The sequence below is a fragment of the Rhinoraja longicauda genome, chromosome 30, assembly GCF_053455715.1.
Source record: "Rhinoraja longicauda isolate Sanriku21f chromosome 30, sRhiLon1.1, whole genome shotgun sequence".
NCBI lineage: Eukaryota > Metazoa > Chordata > Chondrichthyes > Rajiformes > Arhynchobatidae > Rhinoraja > Rhinoraja longicauda.
This window is the reverse complement of record NC_135982.1, coordinates 18,917,796-18,939,311: the sequence shown is the minus strand read 5'-3', so window position 1 is coordinate 18,939,311 and position 21,516 is coordinate 18,917,796. Positions and strand designations below refer to the sequence as shown.

Genomic DNA, 21,516 nt, shown 5'->3' with positions numbered 1-21,516 from the left:
CCGTTTTTCTCCAGAAAAAAAAACTATTTTTGAATGGGCAGGTAAGTAATTTGAGGCACAACATACTGTTGATGACGTATGTTAGGTTGAGTGAATGGAACGTTAACTTGGTTTCCAAAGTGTTCCCCAACTGGACTTTTCCTCATACCATGTTCAGGCTTGCTGATGTTCAACAAGCAAAAATTGGTTGCCACAATCTGCCGTTATCATCGTCAATGAAACGTGAAACATTTCAGGTCAAAGACCCTACATCAAGACTGGGATAGTGAGAAAACAGGTTGGTGTAAGTTGCAAAACTTACATGAACAAGTATGAGTGGAACAAAAGGAATATCTCTGATATGGCGAGACCAGGATTCCTGTGGTGATAAACTGGTTGAAAGCCATTATGAACCTGATGGGCTGGATGCTTCATCAACAAATCAAGGGTGGCACGGTGGCACAGCGGGAGAGTTGCTGCCTTTCAGCGCCAGGGACCCGGGATTTGATCCTGACTATGGGCTGATCTATCTCTCCTAATCCCAATCTGCCTTCTTCCCATAACCCCTGACACCCGTACTAATCAAGAACCTATCTATCTCTGCCTTAAATATACCCATTGACTTGGCCTCCACATCCTTCTGTGGCAATGAATTCCAAAGATTCATCACCCTCTGACGTCCTTCAATTCCGGGGCTCAGACCTTTGGTCCCAGACTCTCCCACGAGTGGAAACATCCTCTCCACATCCACTCTATCCAGGCCTTTCATTATTCGGTAAGTTTCAATGAGGTCCCCCCCTCATCTATGTGCCATCAAAGGCTCATCATATTTCAACACACTAATTCCCGGAATCTAATATTTTCTAATAATAACTTTCTAATATTTCTGCAGAACTTTGTAAGAATGAAAAAGTTCATAAACCGAGTTACTTAAGATCTCTTACCTCAAAAGAATCTTCTTTGAACAGGAGTAAATCAGAGCGATTGGTTCGCAGGAAGTACTGTCGTTTTGTTGGGTAAGGATTGGTGTAATTGATGCGCTTGTTCGTACCTTTCCCTTCCTCGACGGAAATAAAGATCTCAAAGGCCTTGAACAAAGAAAAGAGCAAAAATAGAAACTGCAGAGGCATGCTGGGAATATCAGTAAGCCGGCCCTATTAATTTTACTTTATTCTAGTCAATATTCTGACTTCAAGAGTAGAAAAGGCTTCATTTTTCACCAATCAGCCAAAATAAGGTTTATTATCTCTAAACTAAAAGAAAAATGACTATTGGCAGCAGATTGGCAGAAAGACATTCATACATGTTTGCACCTGTAAGGTCTATTCCTCTCAGAATAATTGCTGTGTCTCCAGTACTCTACATGTTCTCTAGATGTACTTATAAATGTACACTTACACAGGGCCTTTTCAATATACACATTGGAGAATTGGGCACAATAGTTGAATCAGGAGTGCTCAAGGGAAACCCACCCACTCAGCAACTGACTGAAGCAGAAAAAAAACGATAGAGACACTGTTGAGAGAAAGATAAATGGTCACGAGGAAGGGTGAGGAATGACAATCTCGGTAAAGTTGTTATATTTTCAAATGCTGGGTCAGAGTGTGGGGAGGCAGAGGATGATGAGAGAAAGAGGATGTGGTAAAAATAACGAGTAATTGTTGACCATTGTGGCAGAGGAAAAGTGAAAGTTCCCCAGGGCCATTGAGCTACTGATGCTGAGGGAGCTGCCAGGGCCAAGGGACCTTTTGAAGCTGCAAAGTATTGGTAAGTATTGGAACCATGGGAGAAGTGAGAGCCGAGGAAGAGCTGGTGTTTTGAGAACTAGTGGGACCGAGAAAAGACTAGGGGCCAAAGAAGTGTGGTCTGAGGGAAGTATTAGGATCAAGAGAAATGTTGGAGCTGAGGGAGGAGTTGGGGCCAAAGGTAGCATCGTAGAAGAGGGCGAGAGGCTCTACGGACAGGCAAGAAAATTCAAAAGCAGGAAAGATGGACGCAATGAGTTGTCCTCAGTTATAGAGGCATGGTCACTGTTGGTGGAGTGGAATGACAAAAAGACCAATTTCCTTACTCAATCTATTTTTTCAGAATAATGGTTCAACTACATAAAATCTTGTTACCTTACAGATGGTGGGATGTTTACAGGTTAAGCACACAAGCCAAGAAGCCACCAGCTGACGGAAATCCACATCCACTACATTCAGATAGATGCATCTCTCTCCTTCCTTCCGAGGCCGGATGACAAGATGCAGATCTTTGACCACATGTGGTGGAAGTGTAAAGACATCTGATGGCGTAATCTAGATGATCATACAAACAAATCCAAACAGTGTTTCGTCTCCAAACACCAACTTTTAAATTTGTACATATTTCATTTCAATCCCCTTAACCTCCTTTGTCACAAATATAAAAACCAAGGCCTAGATAGTCTCTCCTAATAACTGTCATTCTCCAGACCTGATAACATTCTTGAAAATCTCCACTGCATCCTCTCAAATATACAATAAAACGATAGTCCTTCATATTATTTCAATAAACTATTGAAATATATATTTTTATTAAAAATCTGATAGATGCAGCCTATTGATCAATGCCTGTTCTCAGAACAATCCCTATCCCTCTCCATTTCCCTGTAACCTACTCTCTTTCAGATGATTGATACTTCCTCACCACCCAGTGCCACCACCACCCCCACCCCATCCTGCCCTGACTTTCTTACCACCTATCTGTATTTGGGAAATTTTACTGTTGCCAATTCACTGAGGTCACGCATTTCTTTGGGAGGCTGAAGGAAAGTGGAGTGCTCAGGGGAAACCCACCCACTCAGGAGAAGTTGCAAATTTCACATCGACAGAACTAGAGGTCAGAATTGAGTCTAGGTTATTGGAACTGTGAGACAGCGATGTATAAGTACACAGGAAAATAGAAGCAGAAGTGGGACGTCTGACCCCCTCAAGTCTGTACTGCTAGTCAATATGATCCTAGCTGATCTACACCTTGGCCTCAACGCCTCCTCTGGCCCAGACCTCCATTGCTCTCAATCCCCTGTGCCATCTCTAATCACATTCCTATTGTGGTGTACACGATATTCTAGCTATGGCCTATCTAATATCTTATACAATTCTGAAACCTGAACCCACCTTATCTACCTGGCTTGCTACCTTCAGGGATAAAAGGGCAAGCAACCTAGCGTCCCTCAACATCCCAGTCCCTTACCATTAATTGTATAATTCCCCCCCCTGCTGTTTTAACTTTCCTGAATTCTACTTCCCTGCACTGAATTCCATTTGCCATTTTTGATCTGATATCTCTGACAATAAATTTCCAGTTACCTCAATCTCTTCTGGGTCTGAGGTGTAGGCAGCCACCTTTCTGGCAGATTGTGTGCCTCGCAACACCAGTGACAATTGGGCGAGCTGGCCCACCACACAGTTGACATCTACCCGCTGGAGTGACTGTACATAGAACTGCCATATCTGGATAGGCATGGCCAGCCAGGGGTCCCTGCAAAACGCATGAGGAGAAGAGTCTTCAACTGTTTACATATATTTCCCTCTCTCCTTATTTGATTAATTTCAGCACAATATGCAGAAAAACTAATATTAGGATGCAGCAAAATAACAATTTACACTGTAATCATATCCAGTGTCCTGGCAAAGATTTTCAGGAGACCTCTTTTTCAGTCCCTGGTGTTAGTGCGGAATTTGATTTTTAGATTTTAGAGATGCAGTGCAGAAACAGCCCCATCGACATTCTGAGTCTGCGCTGACCAGTGAACACTAGCACTAACCTGCACACTAGGGACAATTTATCATTTTTACTGAAGCCAATTATCCTACAAACTTGTGGGTCTCGACCCGAAACGTCACCCATTCCTTCTCTCCTGAGATGCTGCCTGACCTGCTGAGTTACTCCAGCATTTTGTGAATAAATACCTTCGATTTGTACCAGCATCTGCAGTTATTTTCTTATACAAACCTGTACATCTTTCGGGTGTGGAAGGAAACCGGAGCACCCGGAGAAAACCCACGTGGCCGCAGGGAGAACGTACAAACTCCATACAGACAGCTCCCGTCATCAGGATTGAACCCGGGACTCTGATGCTGTAAGGTAGCAACTTTACCACAGCCCCACAGTGCCGCCCAATTTGTGCCGTGAGTTAATATGACTTTCTGCTACCGTGTGGTAGCGGGGAGTATTACTCCATATCTTTCAGCATGTTAAATTTCAGTCATGCTGCAGAAGAATGAAATAAAAGCTGAAAATGCTGGGGATGCTCAACAGGTCAGGCAACATCAGCAGAGAGAGAGAAACAGAAAAGGAACTGCAGATGCTGGGTTAAACCGAAGATAGCAGATGCTGGTCCGAGGGTCTTCACCCAAAATATCACCCATTCCTTCCCTCCAGAGATGCTGCCTGACCCACTAAGTTACTCCAGCTTTTTGTGTCCATCTTCGAGAGAAACAGAATTACTGTTTCAGATCAATGACCGCACATTAGAACCCAGCACTGTTTCCCTCTCCATAGAGGCTGCCTGGCTTGCTTTTTTATTTTGTATTTCAGATGTTGTTGCAGTTACAGAATAGAGAAGGCCGTAGAAGAATTTTCTGTCAATTATCCTGCTTTTACCAGTTTCTTTTTTACTACTCCCAAATGATGCAAAGCACAGCATCAAAATTCACCCTTTTTGTGGTAGGAGAAGGGAAAGTGTCACCTGGGGACCATTTCCAACAGGAAACCTGCAACTGTAGATGGAAAACAATATATTATATTGAAAGCCTTGGGCTTGAATCTTGCAGCTCAAACAGTGTGCAGATAGGAATTTATTAATTCAAACTACAAACTTATCTCCCTGAATAAAATCAGCTCCCTGTAACCCACCGATCAGTTACGAAGACAACTGCAAAGATACAAAATCTCATCTTGGCCTTTCTCTATCCAGGCCTTTCACCATTCAGTAAGTTTCAACGAGGTCCCCATGCATCCTTCTAAATGCTAGCGAGTACAGTCCCAGAGCCATCAAATGCTCATCATACTTATGGTGAGATGGTGCCTAATTTCAGTAGCAAACATTTTTGAATGGAATCAGTGGTGGTCACTCACATGTAAATTATGACAAAAAACTTCTTGATCTCTGGAGTGGGTCCACATGCCACTTTGAAGAACATATCTTGGGGCTCATTGGGAACCTGCAAAAGAAACAAAATTGAGACAAACCATAGTCAATTGACCTTGCTGCAGGAAGTATTTATAATGTATTGGAATCGTTGGAGGTGATATTTGGGAGTTTATTCAGGTGCTAATTGTACTCCTAAGTGGATAGGATGGGGTCAAGAGTTGAATTGTGTAGGAAGGAACTGCAGATGCTGGTTTAAACAAAAGATAGACACAAAAAGCTGGAGTAACTCAGTGGGACAGGCAGCATCGCTGGAGAGAAGGAATGGGTGACATTTCGGGTCGAGGGTCTCAACCCGAAACTTCACCCATTCCTTTTCTCCAGAGATGCTGCCTGTCCCGCTGAGTTACTCCAGCTTTTTGTGTCTATCACGAGTTGAATTGCTGGTTCCACTGTCTTCAGTAGGAATGAATGTTGGGAGAGGAGTGAAGGGGCAGCCATTCAGCAAGTGAATGAGTGAATATGGACTGCTGGTTACATTAAGTCATCTGAATCCCAAAGAAATTGGTTAGGCCAGGTTAAAAAAAAAATTAAGTTGCCAGCACTGAAATTATCCACAGATATGTAAAAAATAAAAATCCCTGTAGAGTCTACTCCATCAAGAGCCTATATGCTAGGAGACAACAGCTTCTTGTCTGAACTTCCAAGGGGATAAATCCAACGATCTCACTGTATCTCCACATTCTTCAGTTTCCTCCCAAACAGATAGAAATATGTTCTGGTCACCGCAGTACATAAAAATATGAAGGCTTTTGAAGACAGTTCAAAAGATAGTTCAGAAGAGATTCACGAAAATGTGATGCAAGGGATGAGTGATTTCACTTGCGTGGAAAGAATGGAGAAGTCAAGGTTTTTCTGAGAACAGAGGTGGTAGCAAGGGGGTGTGATACAGGCATTTACAATCACGAGAGAATGAAAAGAGTGGATAGAGAGAACCATTTCTCATCGATGGAGGGGATAAAAACTAGAGGACACAAAATGAAGGAGATTTGCGGAAAAATAGTGGGGAAATATTTTAAAAGGAGTGACACATGGCGCAACGGTAGAGTTGCTGCCTTACAGCGCCAGAGACTCGGGTTTGATCCTGACCGCGAGTACTATCTTTGCCGAGTTTGTACGTTTTCCCCGTGACCCCTTGAGAGTTTTCTCTGGGTGCTCTGGTTTTCTCTCACACTCCAAAGATGTACAGGTTAGTAGGCTTTGATAAAATACTAAATTGTCCCTAGTGTGTGTAGAATAGTGTTAGTGTGTAGTGATCGCTGGTCGGCACGGAAGGTCCAGTTTCCGCGATGTGTCTCTAAACTAAATTTAAAAGTGAGGTGGAATGACTGCTTGAGTCATAGTGGCAGCAAATTCAATTATACCAGTCTAAAAGGAGTTGGATATGACTCGGAAAAAAAATAAATTTGTAGGGCCGTGTGGCTGAGTGAGATTAGTTGGAACAGTTTTAAACCAGGGTCGCGATGGACCAAAATACTTCCATCTACACTGTAACGAATCTGTGATTCTATTCATAGAATTATACAACACGGAACCAGATTATTTTGTCCAAATCCACATCAATCAGTTGGCAGCCATTTGTATCCATCCCATCTTCCAGCACTTGGTCCATAACGTTGTATAAGCAGGTGATTCAAATGCTCATCTAGACACATCTTAAATCCTGTCAGCAACTCTACTTCCACCAGTCAATTTCGTTTTAGTTTTTAGTTTGAGAGATACAGCGCAGAAACAAGCTCTTCGGCCCACCGAGTCCACGCCAACCAGCACACGAACACTATCCTAAGCATACTTAGGACAACTTACATTTTTACCAAGCCAATTAACCTACAGTCCTGTACATCTTTGAAGTGTGGGAGAAAAGCAGGGCTCCCAGAGAAAACCCACGCAGGTCACGGGGAGAACATACAAATTTCATACAGGCAGCACCGGTAGTCAGGATCGAACACAGGTCTCTGGCGCTGTAAGGCAGCAACTCTACTGCTGTGTCACCGTGCCACCCATTTTAGAAGCCAATCGGAGACATCTTTAACACCACGTAACAAAGTGAAAACTGAATTGCCACGGTTCAATGACTAACATTAACATTCTGATCAATGTGGCAGAAACAGAAATAAATATTCATGTTTTAATGGATAATCCATTTCGCTGGATAATTATCAAACCTCCGTCAATGTCTTGACTCTATGACTCTATTTAATACAGGAGCTGAGTTCCAGCTCCATGAAAGGACGTCCTTATATATTACTCGGTTTTGCTCAAGGTCACAACAGAATCTCCTTTGAATTATGGCTTAAGAATTTAGCTAAATTGTTTTGTCTCTTTCATCATTCACCACAAATTCATCCTGATGGACATCCTCTCTAATCCTACTGTCACAGAATGATCCAGCATCCTCTGCAGAATGTAGAGGCTGCGTTATCATCCTCTGTGGGAAAGGCTGGAAATTTGAAAGCATCCAAAATAGTGCACCGTTTGCAACTTTGATTATCTCGCCTGATAATGTGAAGATAATGGCCCAGAATTTGGGGTCAGCAACCTGCCAGGCACATTTATTGCCGTTCTTGGAAAACAATGAGAGCTTGTGCTGTTCGTGCAGAAGGTAATGCTGGAGGAAAGCCAACTATACCGCATCCCTTAGCTAGCTGTCAAAGCTGCAAAAACTGACAAATGTTTCTTAAGCTCAAATATTATTTAAATGAATTGTTAAATGATTTTAAAAAAAATATTAATAATTAAATTACAAACACACAAAACATTTGTAGAAATTTAAAAGTATAAAAGAGATTAATTTACCTCATACACACCTTTGTACTTTGCGGCCAGTTCCCTCCATTGAAATGAAAGGAAGGATGGCATTGTGGCGCAGCTGGTAGAGCTGCTGCCTCACAGTGCCAGAGATCTAGGTTCGATCCTGACCTCGGCTGCTGTCTGTGTGGAGTTTGCACATTTTCCCTGTGACTGCATTGGTTTCCTCTAGGTGCTCTGGCTTCCTCCCACATCCCAAAACCGCGTGGGTTTGTAGGTTAATCGGCCTAGTGTGTAGGGAGTGGATGCGATAGTGGGATAACATGGAACTATTGTGAAAGGGCGATGGACTCGGTGAGCCAAAGGGCCTTTTTGCACGCTGTATCTCTGAAACTAAAGTTGTTCCTGCACGTCAGCCAAACCAGGGCACGATATTCAAGCAGACCCCCCACTGTGAATGGTCAGCAACGGCATTACTTTGTACTTTCTCACTGGATGATGAGGGCATATTCGAGCCTGGTAGACAAAACTTGTGTGAGAAGCTGACTGCAATTTCGAGCCTCTGTGATCACACAGCAATCCAAGAGCTGTAGAAGGCTGGGGGATTGTAGGCACTTACCTGCCATGCTCACTGCATGGAGAATTTTCACACACTGTGTGAGTTAATGTTGGGGACTTTATCGTAACCACCCACTGAAATCACTGGTAATATGGTAGTTGATTATGGTGCATTGAAAAATTATATTGAAAAAGTATGACATTAAACAAGTAATGGTTAACATTCAAATAATTAATACAGTGGATTGTTTTTTGGAATGACCTCTGTGTAGGTTTTCACAATTCAAAGAACATCTACAAGATTTAGCAAGGAATAAGGAAGGCAGATAGTATATTAGCCTAAACTGCGACTGGATTTAGTATAACATTTGTCTTACTAAAATTATATGTTGCCCAAATAAATCTGCAGCTGGAAACTTGTGTACAGATTTGTCCCACCTAAGCACTGAAGAAAATGCAATCAATGCTATTTTCTGGGATGGGGTGTTTGCAAGAAGTAGACAGAGGCTATATTCTTTTGAGTTTAGAGAAATCAGCGGTGATCTCATTGAAACCTACAGAATTCTTACAGAAGCTTCCCAGAGATGCTTCTCCTCAACATGCGGTGCTTCGTAGGAGTTAGCCATTGAACACTAAGATGAGAAGGCATTCTTCACCCAGAGAGAACTGTGGAGACTCAGTCATTGAATATTTTCAAGACAGAGATAAGTAGAACCTGGGATATCAAGGGATTCCAGAGATATGTGGTTAATGCAAGAAAGCACTGCCAAGGTAAAAGACAGCCATAATCTAATTGAATGGCACAGCAGGCATCAAGGGACAAATGGGTACTCCTGCTTTTCTTTAAAAAATCTTTTTATTAAATCAACTAAAAAGAGGATCGGGTGGATTTTTAAATGGATCTGTTACCCTAGTTTATAACCAAACAATGAGTTAAAGATTTCTCCACATTTATTTTAAAAGGGACAGTCATAGCTCCTGGTTATTAAATGCCTTAATCAGAAGGCCACAGTTTAAGCCCAGAGCACAAGACCTTGACTTATAGTCCAGCACAGGATAGGAGCCATTTAAGTGAGACATAATACTGACACCATGTCTGTTCTCAGACATGACAGCAATTAATCCTAAAGTATGACTTAAAGACCAGTGGAGCTTACTGTGGAGCTCAGCTCAGTTCTTGTCATTGAACCAATATCTAAATTAGATTATCAGATAATTATCAATGCTGGTGAAGAGCTAACTGTGTGCATTTCCAAATGGCTAACAATACAAAAATGAGTTCAGGGCTTGTTAAGCATTTTAGGACATCCTGATGCAATGAAAATGAAGGATTCTCTTTTTCTTACTTTTGTTTATAAAACTTAAAAGAAAAATAATTTGGAAGATTGACCATGAACTTGACCAATTCAAAGGTACCATGATTATTTTATACTATTAGCTTCAGTAAAATTGTAAGGTCAGGCCAGATTTGCTGAAGGGAAAGAAGAGAGAGAAAAAAAAATCAGGTTGTACACAGTTTAAACCATGGGAAAGAGTAAATCGCACACATCTGCAAGCAAGGTGGATCGAATATTGGCCGAAACTGTGCAAAGGCACGATGAAAATATTAACTTTATAAAAGCACAAAGCAGAAGGAATTGGACTAATGACTGTGGATGTATTTCCTTAAGATCAATCAAACCAATTATTAGGCAAATCTTTCAGCCAGAGTTATTTTTGCTTCTTAACCCCCAAAGAGTAAAGGGAAGTTTTTAAGCAAATTCCATGATTCATGACCAATATTTCCACTCTATGGATCAGCGTATTTAATTTTTCCAGAGAAGTATAGACCGAGTTCTGGTATCATCTTCGTACACTTTTCTTAAATTCCCAGCACTACATTTATATCTGAAAATCATTTTGTTGTATCTGTTTGTCTGCATAATTAGCCCTAAAATGTTACCAGAGTTTTTAATGGGCAAAAGCATTCAACCATTACAGTGTTTACTGTACAACAAGAACGTACCATTTTCTTTGTGTTACAAATGACGTTTAAATCGCTGCAACGGACATGTATTTGAAACTCGGCTTGTAATTCCTTCACTTTCATATCTGGAAAATTTCAAATAACACCCATGGAAAGCACAATAGGAACTACAATCACAACACAAAATCTCAACATACAATTAACAAAAGATGCTGTTGATGTGAATTGAATAAATGTCAGCAGGAAGTGAAATTTGGGGGAAAAGCAATTTGGACAGTGAAGTTGAATAATGACAACGTGTGTTTGCTGCTGGTTTTGACAACAGTTCGGCTGATCAAGTCGTGGCCCAATGCCAGAATAGGACGCAAATGTCCCTTTCGCCAGAGTCACCTTCCAAACTGTCTTCACATACTCCAACATCTCACATATTGTGAGTAAATACACTGCGAAGTATGAAACCAACTCATTGATATCAAAATGGTTTTAACAGGGCATGCCTGAGAGAAAACAAAGAGGGACCTGACTTGGGAGGGGGGTGGGGGCGCCAAAAGAACAAAGAGGGACCATTGGGGACCACATTCAACATTTTATAACTGTGGCGACTCTTTGCATATTTGGTGAATGGTATGCAAAACAAGGAATTTCACTGTGACATGTCACATGTAATAATAAAGTATCAATCAATCAATTTTGTGTAGCTAAAGAATCTTACAATATTTATATAAACATAATAACCAAGTTTAATAAATTATCTAATTTAATTTCCTCCATTTCTTCTAGGAATGGTAGTTAGATATGATACGGAGATCGATGAGGCAAATTTGATTATGTTGTTGGCAGCAGATCCACAATGGCATACACTTAAGAAGCACGCGGAGGAACCACAATTGTTCAATCCTTTCAGCATTAAAAATAAAACAGTAGCAAACCTGAGGAATGGGAACAGTTTAGAACTCGGGGAAGGAGAACCAAGGGATTAGTTAAGAAGGAGAAACCAGAGTGTAAGATTGTAGGGGACATAAAAATTGATTATAAAAACGTTGATGGATCCGTGTGGAGAATTCCATCAGAGAAGACAAATGTAGGCCTATTTCAGGAATATTCATCATCAGGAACAAAGAAATGGCAGAACAATTGAGCCAATACTTTGATTCTGTCTGCACGAAGAAGAAAACAAATGAACTACCAGAAATTGTAGGGGTCCTGAGGTGTAGTGAGAGGGAGAAACTGAAGGAAATCAATACTACCAGGGAAAATGGTGTCGGGGAAAAATCAGGAGAACAAAGGCTGATAATTCCCGAGGGCCCTATAGTCTACATCCTAGAGAATTTAAGGAACCGGGCCAAGAAATAGATGCATTAGCAATCAGAAAGCCAATGTAACTCCACTGTTTGAAAAAGGAGGTTGAAAGAAAACATACAATTATTAAAGTGACATTTACAGGGCAGGAAATGATGGAGACAAAAAGCCAGATGAACTCAGTGGGTCACTCCAGCTTTTTGTGTATATCTTCGGTTTAAACTAGCATCTGCAGTTCCTTCCCACATAACACGATGGGATCTATTTTTAAAGATGCAATCGGGTGAAATGGCAGGTCATTTGGAAAATATTGACAGGACTGGTCAAAGTCAGCTCAGGTTTATGAAAGTGAAATCATGCTTTGACAATTTTTCAAGATGTCTGTAATATAACTAGAAGAGTGAATGGGGAAGTGCCAGGGGATTTGTTGTATGTGGACTTTCAGGAGGCCTTTGACGAGATGCAGCACAAGTGATGAGCGTGAAAAATGAAAGAATATGGGTTTCGGATCAAAACTGATAGGCAGAAGGAGTAAACAAAATATAGGAATAAACAAGCCCTTGTCTGTGTGACAGGCAGTGTCGAGTGGAATACTGCAGGGCTTAGCTGAAGTGGTTTGCACAGGTTGTGTGAGTGGCAGGTGCTTCCTCTACATAATGAGGATCAATGCGTGGACATCCATTTTGGCAGCAATAACAGGACAAAAAGGCAGATTATTGTCTGAGTAATGGGAGATTAGAAAAGGGGACGGTGCAACAAGGCATTGGCACCCTGTACACTGGTCACTGAAGGTAAACGTGCCATACAGCAGGTGGGTTCAGATGGCATGGGGTACATTGGCCTTCAGAGCAAGAGGCTTTCAGTACATTTAATGCTATGGTACAATTGTGCAACTGCCACTGTGAGATCACACCTAGAGTATTGTGTGAGGTCTTGCTCTCTGTATCCGAGAAAGAACGACCTTGGTATGCCGGGAGTGCAGTAACGGCTTACCACACAGATATGTGGGGATGGTGGGGAAGTCCAGAACCAGTCGACACAGTTTCAGAATATAGAGAAGGCTTAGGACTGAGAAGGAAATATAACTCCAACCCCCCCCCCCCTGCCCTCAATAGAGTGGTGGACTTGTGAAATTCTCTGAAATAGAAGGCAGTTCAGGGCAAATCATTCAATATTTCCATGGAGTTGGGTATAGGTTTAATGGCTAAAGAAGTCAGCATATGGAGTGAAAAGAGATATAGGATGCTGAATTTGGATGATCAGCCATGATCTTATAAAATGGCAGCACAGGCTTGAAGAGTCAAATAGCTTACTCCTGCTCTTTCAAGTTTTTCTACGACTGTCGTTTGACATCCAGTGTGCAGACCAGGAGGTTGGAGAGAAAGTGAACAATAGAAAAATAAAGTATGATTGTCAGATTCTCTTGTCTGCTGTTTTTTTTAATATAACCCATGTCATTGAAAGAAGCTGTACAATGCTATTCAATTTACAAGAGCAATCAGTCAGAAAATGAACTGTTTCAAATGTTGTTACTGATATTGTTCTGTTTAACAAGTTAAAGGGGGGCAGTTAAAGAAATGTGTATGAAGGAACTGCAGATGCTGGTTTAAACCAAAGAGACACAAAATGCTGGAGTAACTCAGCAGGACAGGCAGCACCTCTGGAGATGAGGAATGGGTAACATCTCTGAGGAAGGGTCTCGAACCAAAAGTCACCCATTCCTTCTCTCCAGAGATGCTGCCTGTCCCGTTGAGTTACTCCAGCATTTTGTGTCTATCTTTGGCAGTTAAAGAAAAGTTGGCTGCATTTTGTGAGGTGGAATGCATATGACATGGATTTCTTGATCAGCAGTTTGAGAGAACAGGCTATTTTGAACGTAGTACTGTGCATACTTTTGCTGTCAATGGGCCCGAGGAAAGAGTGGCCATAAAAGGATAGATTTTTACATAAAATGATGTTATTCAACATGGATTTTCAATCTAAACAATAAATTACAAAGCAATAAGAGGCGAACTGACTACGATAAATTGGTAAGATATTTTAAAGGGTGATTAAAGGGTAAATAAAGGATATTTTAAATGGGACATTTCAAGAAATAATATATAATTTAGAACACTGAAACATGATATATTATTTAAAGACACAAGAACTCGATGGAAAAGGTAGTCTTACCATTGCTTACAGGATAAAATAATGTTAGTATTAAAACTACAAGAAAAGTTTTTTTTAAGTTGCCCAATGTCCAAGTCAGCTAGAGGATTGGGAGTAATTCAGAATTCTGCAAAGGATGATGAAGAAATTGATAAAGAAAGGAAACAGAATATGAGCATAAACGAGCAAGAAATATACGTGGACTGTAATCATTTTTATTGATAAATAAAAAGATAAAGACTACCAAGAGAATATGTATTATCAAAGAACTGGAGAAGCTGGTTAATACACAAAAGGACACAAAGTGCCGGAGTAACTCAACAGATCAGGCAGCATCTCTGGGGGGCATGGATAGGTGACATTTAAGGTCATGACCCTTCGTCAGACTCAAGTCTGACTCAAGTCTTCTGCAGACTCAAGTCTGAAGACTGATCTCGACTTGAAACATCACCTATCCATGCTCTCCAGATGCTGCCTGACCAGTTGAGTTACTCCAGAACTTTGTGTCCTTCAGGGCAATGTAGATTCTACATGGACAAAGATGGGGAGTCTAGAACTGCGAGCTGGCCATTTGGGGAGGAAATGAAAATCCCCTAAATTCAACTGTTGAAGGCTACTTCAAGTGATGACATGCCAAATCCTGTGGCCTTAGCCATTGAGTCATCACCCTGACTCTAAAAAGTCATGAGAGTGATTAGGGAATTATACTTAATTTCTTTCCACATGGACCATACTTCAATACAAACTAAAGCTCTCCCTTCTTCACTGTGAGATCCCTGCAAACTACACAAGACTACTGAAGGGTTGGAAATTCATCTCACAGCCATCCATCTGACAATAACAATGACAACCCAATTTCCAATTCCACACAGACAATGCCATGCAGGTAGGCAAAAACAAATGTTTCTGTGGAAAAGGCAAAAATATATATGGGATATATATGGAATATGAAATAAACTTATGCTACATCATTTTGTATTTTTTTCCAATTATGTTTGGCCTTAATGCCTTGTTTTTTTCTCAATCTCCTTAATTTCAGGCATTGTGTGTAATTTATGCATAATTTATGTATAATTTGATTTTGTGTGTTAGTTTGAGTCAACATACCTGCAATGCTGCTGCAAGATTTTTCATTGTACCCGTCGTACCTTACTGCACTTGTGCATAAGGCAATAAATTCAACGTGGCTCGACGCAACAATATTGCACGAGAGGGGAGTTCAGGGAGAAAGGGCTTCTCATTTCCACCCTAAAATGGCCAGCTCACAGTTCCAAACTCCCCATCTTTGTCCATGTAGAATCTACATTTTGTCAAAAAGCTGGAGTAATTCCAGCGGGTCAGGCAGCACCTCTGGAGAAAAGGGAATAGGTGACGTTTCGGGTCCAGAGATAATGCCTGGCCCACTAAGTTACTCCAGCTTTTCGTGTCTATCTTCGGTTTAAACCAGCACCTGCAGCTCCTTTCTACACATTTTGTTCACACTAGAGGGGATTTTATATTAATGGTAAGGAACGATTACTGTTAATACATTCAATATTTAGAACTATATAGAGGCAGTATATTATGAGAGACAAATAATACCTGCCAGAACCTGAAATGGTGGGAGACGGATAGACTTCTTCAGAAATGTAAGCTCAGGATGGTAAAAGCGGAATGTCTGATCAATCACATATGGGTGAGCCTCAAGACTAACGTGGAGGATGGCAATTGGCTTCTGGTCTTCTATTTTAAAATATACCTGAAGCAAAGGTTAAAATTAAAGGAAATTGTAATGTAATTATTTTTTTAAGTCTGTAAATACAATAAACCTCAGACAATACAAAAATACAATTTGGAGATTTGCTGATCAGAGCAATATTTACCACAATGTTTCCTTTTAAAAACTCTACTTATCCTGTTTACAGGATTAAAATGTACAAATTCCAGCAATTTATTATTCATCACAGCTTTGTTTCGATGAGACAACAACAGCCAACGGGTTAGAAACCCCACATGCACCAGAGTACTTGATATTCCAAAGCATCAGATGAAAAAGGATGACACAAAATGCTGGAGTAACTTGGCGGGTCAGGCAACATCTTTGGAGAAAAGGAATAAGTGATGTTTCAGGTCAAGCCCCTTCTTCAGACTGCTCAGTTCTTTAGACTTTTACCATGAAAAAGACAAGTGGATAATATTCCTCTCTTAATCAACATTAACAAACAAATCCATGTAATGTTTATCTCATTGTTTACTGGTGAATCCTGATGTGCACAAACTGGCTGGGACATTTGCTTGTATTGAACCCTAGAAACTGTAACTGGATTTCAAGGTAATGTGATGGGAGTTAATGCCTTAGGATATCCTGAGTGTTTTAACGTATTATATATTTATGACAATGATTTTAATTGATTAAATAAATAAAATTGGATTGATGTTTAGAGTTCACAAAGATTATTATCTCAATGGCGTCAGATTAGGAAAAGGGGAAGTGCAACGAGACCTGGGTGTCCTTCTACACCAGTCATTGAAAGTAAACATGCAGGGCCAGCAGGCAGTGAAGGAAGCTAATGGCATGTTGGCCTTCATAACGAGAGGGTTTGAGTAAAGGAGGAAAGAGGTCCTTCTGCAGTTGTACAGGGCCCTACTGAGACCACATCTAGAGTATTGTGTGCAGTTTTGGTCTCCTAATTTGAGGAAGGACATCCTTGCAATTGAAGCAGTGCAGCGTAGGTTCACGAGGTTAATCTCCGGGATGGCGGGACTGTCATATGAGGAAAAATTGGAAAGACTGGGCTTGCATTCACTGGAATTTAGAAGGATGAGAGGGGATCTTACAGAAACGTATAAAATTATAAAAGGACTGGACAAGCTAGATGCAGGAAAAATGTTCCCAATATTGGGGGAGTACAGAACCAGGGCCCACAGTCTAAGAATAAAGGGGAGGCCATTTAAAACTGAGATGAGAAACTTTTTCCACCCAGAGAGTTGTGAATTTGTGGAATTCTCTTCCACAGAAGGCAGTAGAGGCCAATTCACTGGATGAATTTAAAAGAGTTAGGTAGAGCTCTAGGGGCTAGCGAATCAAGGTATATGGGGAGAAGGCAGGCAAGGGTTACTGATTGTGGATGATCAGCCATGATCAAAATGAATAGCGGTGCCGGCTCGAACAGCCAAATGACCTCCTCCTGCACCTATTTTCTATGTTTCTATGTAAACATAAGTACAATTTTATTTACTTGCAAATCAATAGAAAATATTTAGAACTATTTAGAACAGGGAACTTATAAATCAGTGGTTGTGATCATTATATCAAATATGTTATGTATTATCCTTTTATCGCCAGGTCTTCTATTGTTGGACTCTGTTAAATTTCTTCTTCCCAAGGCAGCTCGCTAAACAAACGCAGGAGATGCACTACCTGCCCTTTTGCGTCCTCAGATGCTACTATCTTTCAACCCAATGCTCTCTCTTAAGAAGAATAAAGGATTTACTTGCTTCTCCTGCAATTTGGTTTACCGTTATTACTATTCAGATGTGGTTTCTGCTACACCGGGGAGATCAAAAGCACTTCAAGTGATTGCTTTGCCAACTGCTCAATTGATTCTACAGACACGATCCTGAGCTATTGGTTATTTGACACTTTAAATCTCCAACTTACTCAGACCTTTGCTTTCTGAACTATTCCACTGAGGCTTCGAGCAAGGTGGAGAAACAGCAACTTCAGAACCCACTGAATATGACAATTTCAAAAAATGTTTATGCTCTTCTCAATTCACTTGTTCCAGACCAAGTGTTTTATATTCAATCCCACAACATAAGCAGCAGTTGCCCATTTTTAACTGCACTTAAGAATGTGGTGGTGTGACTCTATGAAAATGCTGCTAAAGTCCTGCTAGATAGATCGTTCAAAAGTTTTAACTTTGGAATAAACAAAACATTTTCAGGTCAGCATGGTGTGCGATTTTGAGGGGAATTTGCAGGTGGTGGTATTCTATTAAACTTCTACAGGTGTACGATGACACCTTGACTGGTTGCATCATGGATTGTTTCAGTAATTCAAATGTTCAAGACTGAAGTAGGCCACAGAAAATGCCCGGTGTGTCATGAGTAGTGATCTAATCACCGTCAAATGGATCTTCAGGAAGCGCTGCCACAAGAAGGCAGCTAATATCATCAAAGACTCACACCACCCTGGCCACGTTCTCATCTCACAGCCACCATCGGGCAGAGGACCCAGGAGCCTGAGAACCTTTACCTTGAGGTTCTACACATCAATTATCAGGTTCTTGAACTGCCCTGCATAACACAAATCACAACCCTACATTAGCACCCCAAACTGCTATGGGATATTAAGGTTGCACTTAAGGTAAGTTCATTAGTTTATTTGTGATAGGGGTATAATTAGGCCATTCGGCCCATCAAGTCTACTCTGCCTTTCAATCATGGCTGATCTATCTCTCCCTCCATGAACTATTCTTCAATCAGTCCTTTTCAACCACCGTTGCTCCTCAAGCACTGTTTGCTGAACTCAGATTGTACAGTTTCCCAAATAATAGTTGGTCCACACAGATATAACGTGGAAAGCCTTAAAATAAGGTCATGTCATAAGTGATAGGAGCAGAATTAGGCCATGCGGCCCATCAAGTCTACTCCGCCATTCAATCATGGCTGATCTATCTCTCCCTCCTAACCCCATTCTCCTGCCTTCTCCCCATAACCTCTGACACCCGTACTAATCAAGAATCTATCTATCTATCTATCTATCTATCTATCTATCTATCTATCTATCTCTGCCTTAAATATATCCACTGACTTTGCCTCCACAGCCTTCTTTGACAAAGTATTCCACGTATTCACCACCCTTAGGTACTTAGGGTTAGGATATTAACGTTGTACTTAGGGTTGTACTATCGGGTCTGGTTTACCTACAATAACTGATAACGTCACCCATTCCTTCTCTCCTGAGATGCTGCCTGACCTGCTGAGTTACTGCAGCATTTTGTGAAACAATATCTATAACTGGTGAATTTTAACTTTGTTACACTTTATAATGTTGGGGAGGTATTGGTGTGTAGAATTCATGTAGAAAGCAGAATTTAGTCATGCTAGGAATAAATTTAGTCATGCTAGGACTAGGGCAGCACCATGGCACAACGGTAGAGTTACAGCCTTACAGAGCTTACAGCGCCTGCTGTCTGTACGGAGTTTGTACGTTCTCCCTGTGACCGCATGGGTTTTCTCCAAGATCTTCGGTTTCCTCCCACACTCCAAAGATGTGCAGGTCTGTAGGTTAATTGGCTCGGTATAAATGTAAATTATTCCAGTGTGTGTAGGATGGTGTGTAGGATGGTGTTAATGTGCAGGGATCGCTGGTCGGTGCAGACTCAGTGGGCCGAATGGCCTGTTTCCATGCTGTATCTCTAAACGAAACTAAAAAAACTAAACTAATGTGTGTGACAAAAGTAGGAAGGACACGGGGTTGTGGAGTTGTTGAGGAATGTTTCTTGCTTGCTTTGCCATGGGTAAGCGGGCTTTTGGTTTTCTGTACCACCATTCTTATTTCAGTGGGAAGCGGGAAGCAAGTGTCTGGTTTTACCTTCCAGGAATTTCCAGTGAGAAATGAATTCAAATGACTGTTTGTGTTTATGCTCATTTTTTCATAAAATAGGGCAATGATCAAGAGCACGCATGGTTAACATGGAATAAGATTTTAGATCATGGCAAATGATTATATTTGAAATTGTAAACCAAAATCACAGTCCGCAGATACTGACGGAACAACTGTGGGTTTTTGTTTTGATGTTATTTACTAAATGCTTCATGGACCACTCTGAAAGAATATCACTTCTTGTATTTTAGAATAAAATAATTTCAATCCAAAAAGCAAGATTAAATTAATAGAATTCTGGAACTGTCACTCTTCACCCACCAGATGAAAGACACGTAGCAGAAACATTACGGTGAATCTACAGCTGGAGTAATGTAATAGAACAGCACACATTCAGAGGCAGACTGTTGATGGGATGATACATACTTCAATCTTCTTGGGTGTGTTGGACTGCTCCCGATTAATCAGGTTCTTTCTAGCAAGACTCCCATCAGATGGACCCTAAGATTTAAAAAAATAACAAGTTTACAATATTAAACTCAAAATAACAAATTTGCAATATCTTTTTGTCTGTTGATTCCTCTCTTTCTTCTAACAACTTGCCAATTCCATTCAGGGTGGCCCACATGTTGCTGAGAGCTAGGTCCCTGCTGGCATTGCTCTATAATCAAAGCCATATAGAAGCAAGTGGCAGAACCACAGTGTCTCAATATCAGTGTTCAGCTCAGTTGGGTTTATTGTCACGTGTAGAGGTACAAAGAAAAGCTTTTGTTGCATGCTAACTAGTCAGCAAAAAGACAATACAAGATTACGATCGATCCATTTACGGTGGATAGATTCATGATAAGGGAATGATGTTCAGTGCAAATAAAGCCAGCAAAGTCCGATCAAGGATAGTCAGAGGGCCATCAAAGAGGTAGATAGTAGTTCAGCACTGTTCTCTGGTTGCTCAGTGGTCAAATATTCTCCGCTTTGCCAATTGTAAACAAGTGAGATGTAAGTAAAAAGCAGCACAATTTATTGATCTGCCACGTTGTTGAAATAAATAAACCAGTAGGACCCTGATTTTTCCTACCGTTCAATCCAACAGAGGAGAGTGATGATTTATACTGCAGAAACAATTATTGGAACCTGCATCCCACTGCGACATGATGCGGGATGCTGAGAGCTACTTCCATACCTGTCATTCAGGTGAACCTTACCGCATTGTCGCAATCTCTAATCTTGCTGATCGTTTACGTTTGTACATACAAATTAGGAACAGGATTAGACCATTTGATCCTTGAGCCTGTTATGGCATTTAATAAGGTCAAGGCTAGCATGACTGGAATCTCAACTCTGAAAACAGAAACTGCTGGGAATACTGAGTAGGTTGGGCCACGTCTGTGGGAAGAGAAACAGAGCTACCATTTCAGGTTGTTGATCCTTTCCTGACAAAGGGTGTTTGTTCTGAAATATCACCTCTGTTTCTTTTCCCACAGAGGCTGCCTGACCTGCTAAACATTACCAGTGTTTTCCGTTTTTTTTTTTCAGATTTCCAGCGTCAGCAGCTTTTTTTTGTTGATTTTCACTCCTGCCTTCCCATGGGTAAAATTTCAATTCATGCTCGTCAAGTATCTTTCTATCTCTAGGCGGAACTGACTCCATGGGCTAAATGGCCTAATTCTGCTCCTATGTCTTATGATCTCTTTTAAAAATATACAAAGACTTAGCTTCAACCTTCCTCTAATGATGAGTAAAGCAAAGATTCGTGATCCTCCAAGAGAAAAAAAATCACTTCATTTTTGTCGTAAATGCTTTATTTCTGGATTCTCGCACAAGATAAAATATCCTTTCCATATCCACCCTGTCAAGAGCCCTTGGTATATTGCATGCTTCAATCAAGTCCCCTAAACCAAACTCCAGCACATACAAGCCTAGCCTGTCCAAACGTTCTTCAAACGACAATGTGCACATTCCAGGTGTCACTCTAGTAAACGTTCTCAAGACTGTTACCAACACTGTACTCTTATGGTTTCACCAGGGCCCTATATAAGTAAATGATAATCT

The 21,516-nt window shown here is 40.9% G+C and overlaps 1 protein-coding gene across 3 annotated transcripts in view; it reads right to left on the bottom strand.

Annotated features, from left to right (window-relative positions):
- The window catches only part of nphp4 (nephronophthisis 4), a 196,680-nt gene that overhangs the window by 4,067 nt on the left and 171,097 nt on the right, over positions 1–21,516 (bottom strand). For 2 of the 3 annotated variants that reach the window (XM_078425576.1, XM_078425577.1), the window contains 7 exons: positions 19,894–19,968; positions 15,459–15,615; positions 10,467–10,552; positions 5,083–5,168; positions 3,312–3,483; positions 2,100–2,279; positions 924–1,067 (listed from right to left, as the gene is read on the bottom strand). In XM_078425576.1, coding sequence (XP_078281702.1) covers positions 924–1,067; positions 2,100–2,279; positions 3,312–3,483; positions 5,083–5,168; positions 10,467–10,552; positions 15,459–15,615; positions 19,894–19,968 — 900 coding nt within the window. Of the gene's footprint in view, positions 1–923; positions 1,068–2,099; positions 2,280–3,311; positions 3,484–5,082; positions 5,169–10,466; positions 10,553–15,458; positions 15,616–19,893; positions 19,969–21,516 lie in introns of those variants that run through there. The other variant, XR_013549174.1, reaches the window with a different exon arrangement.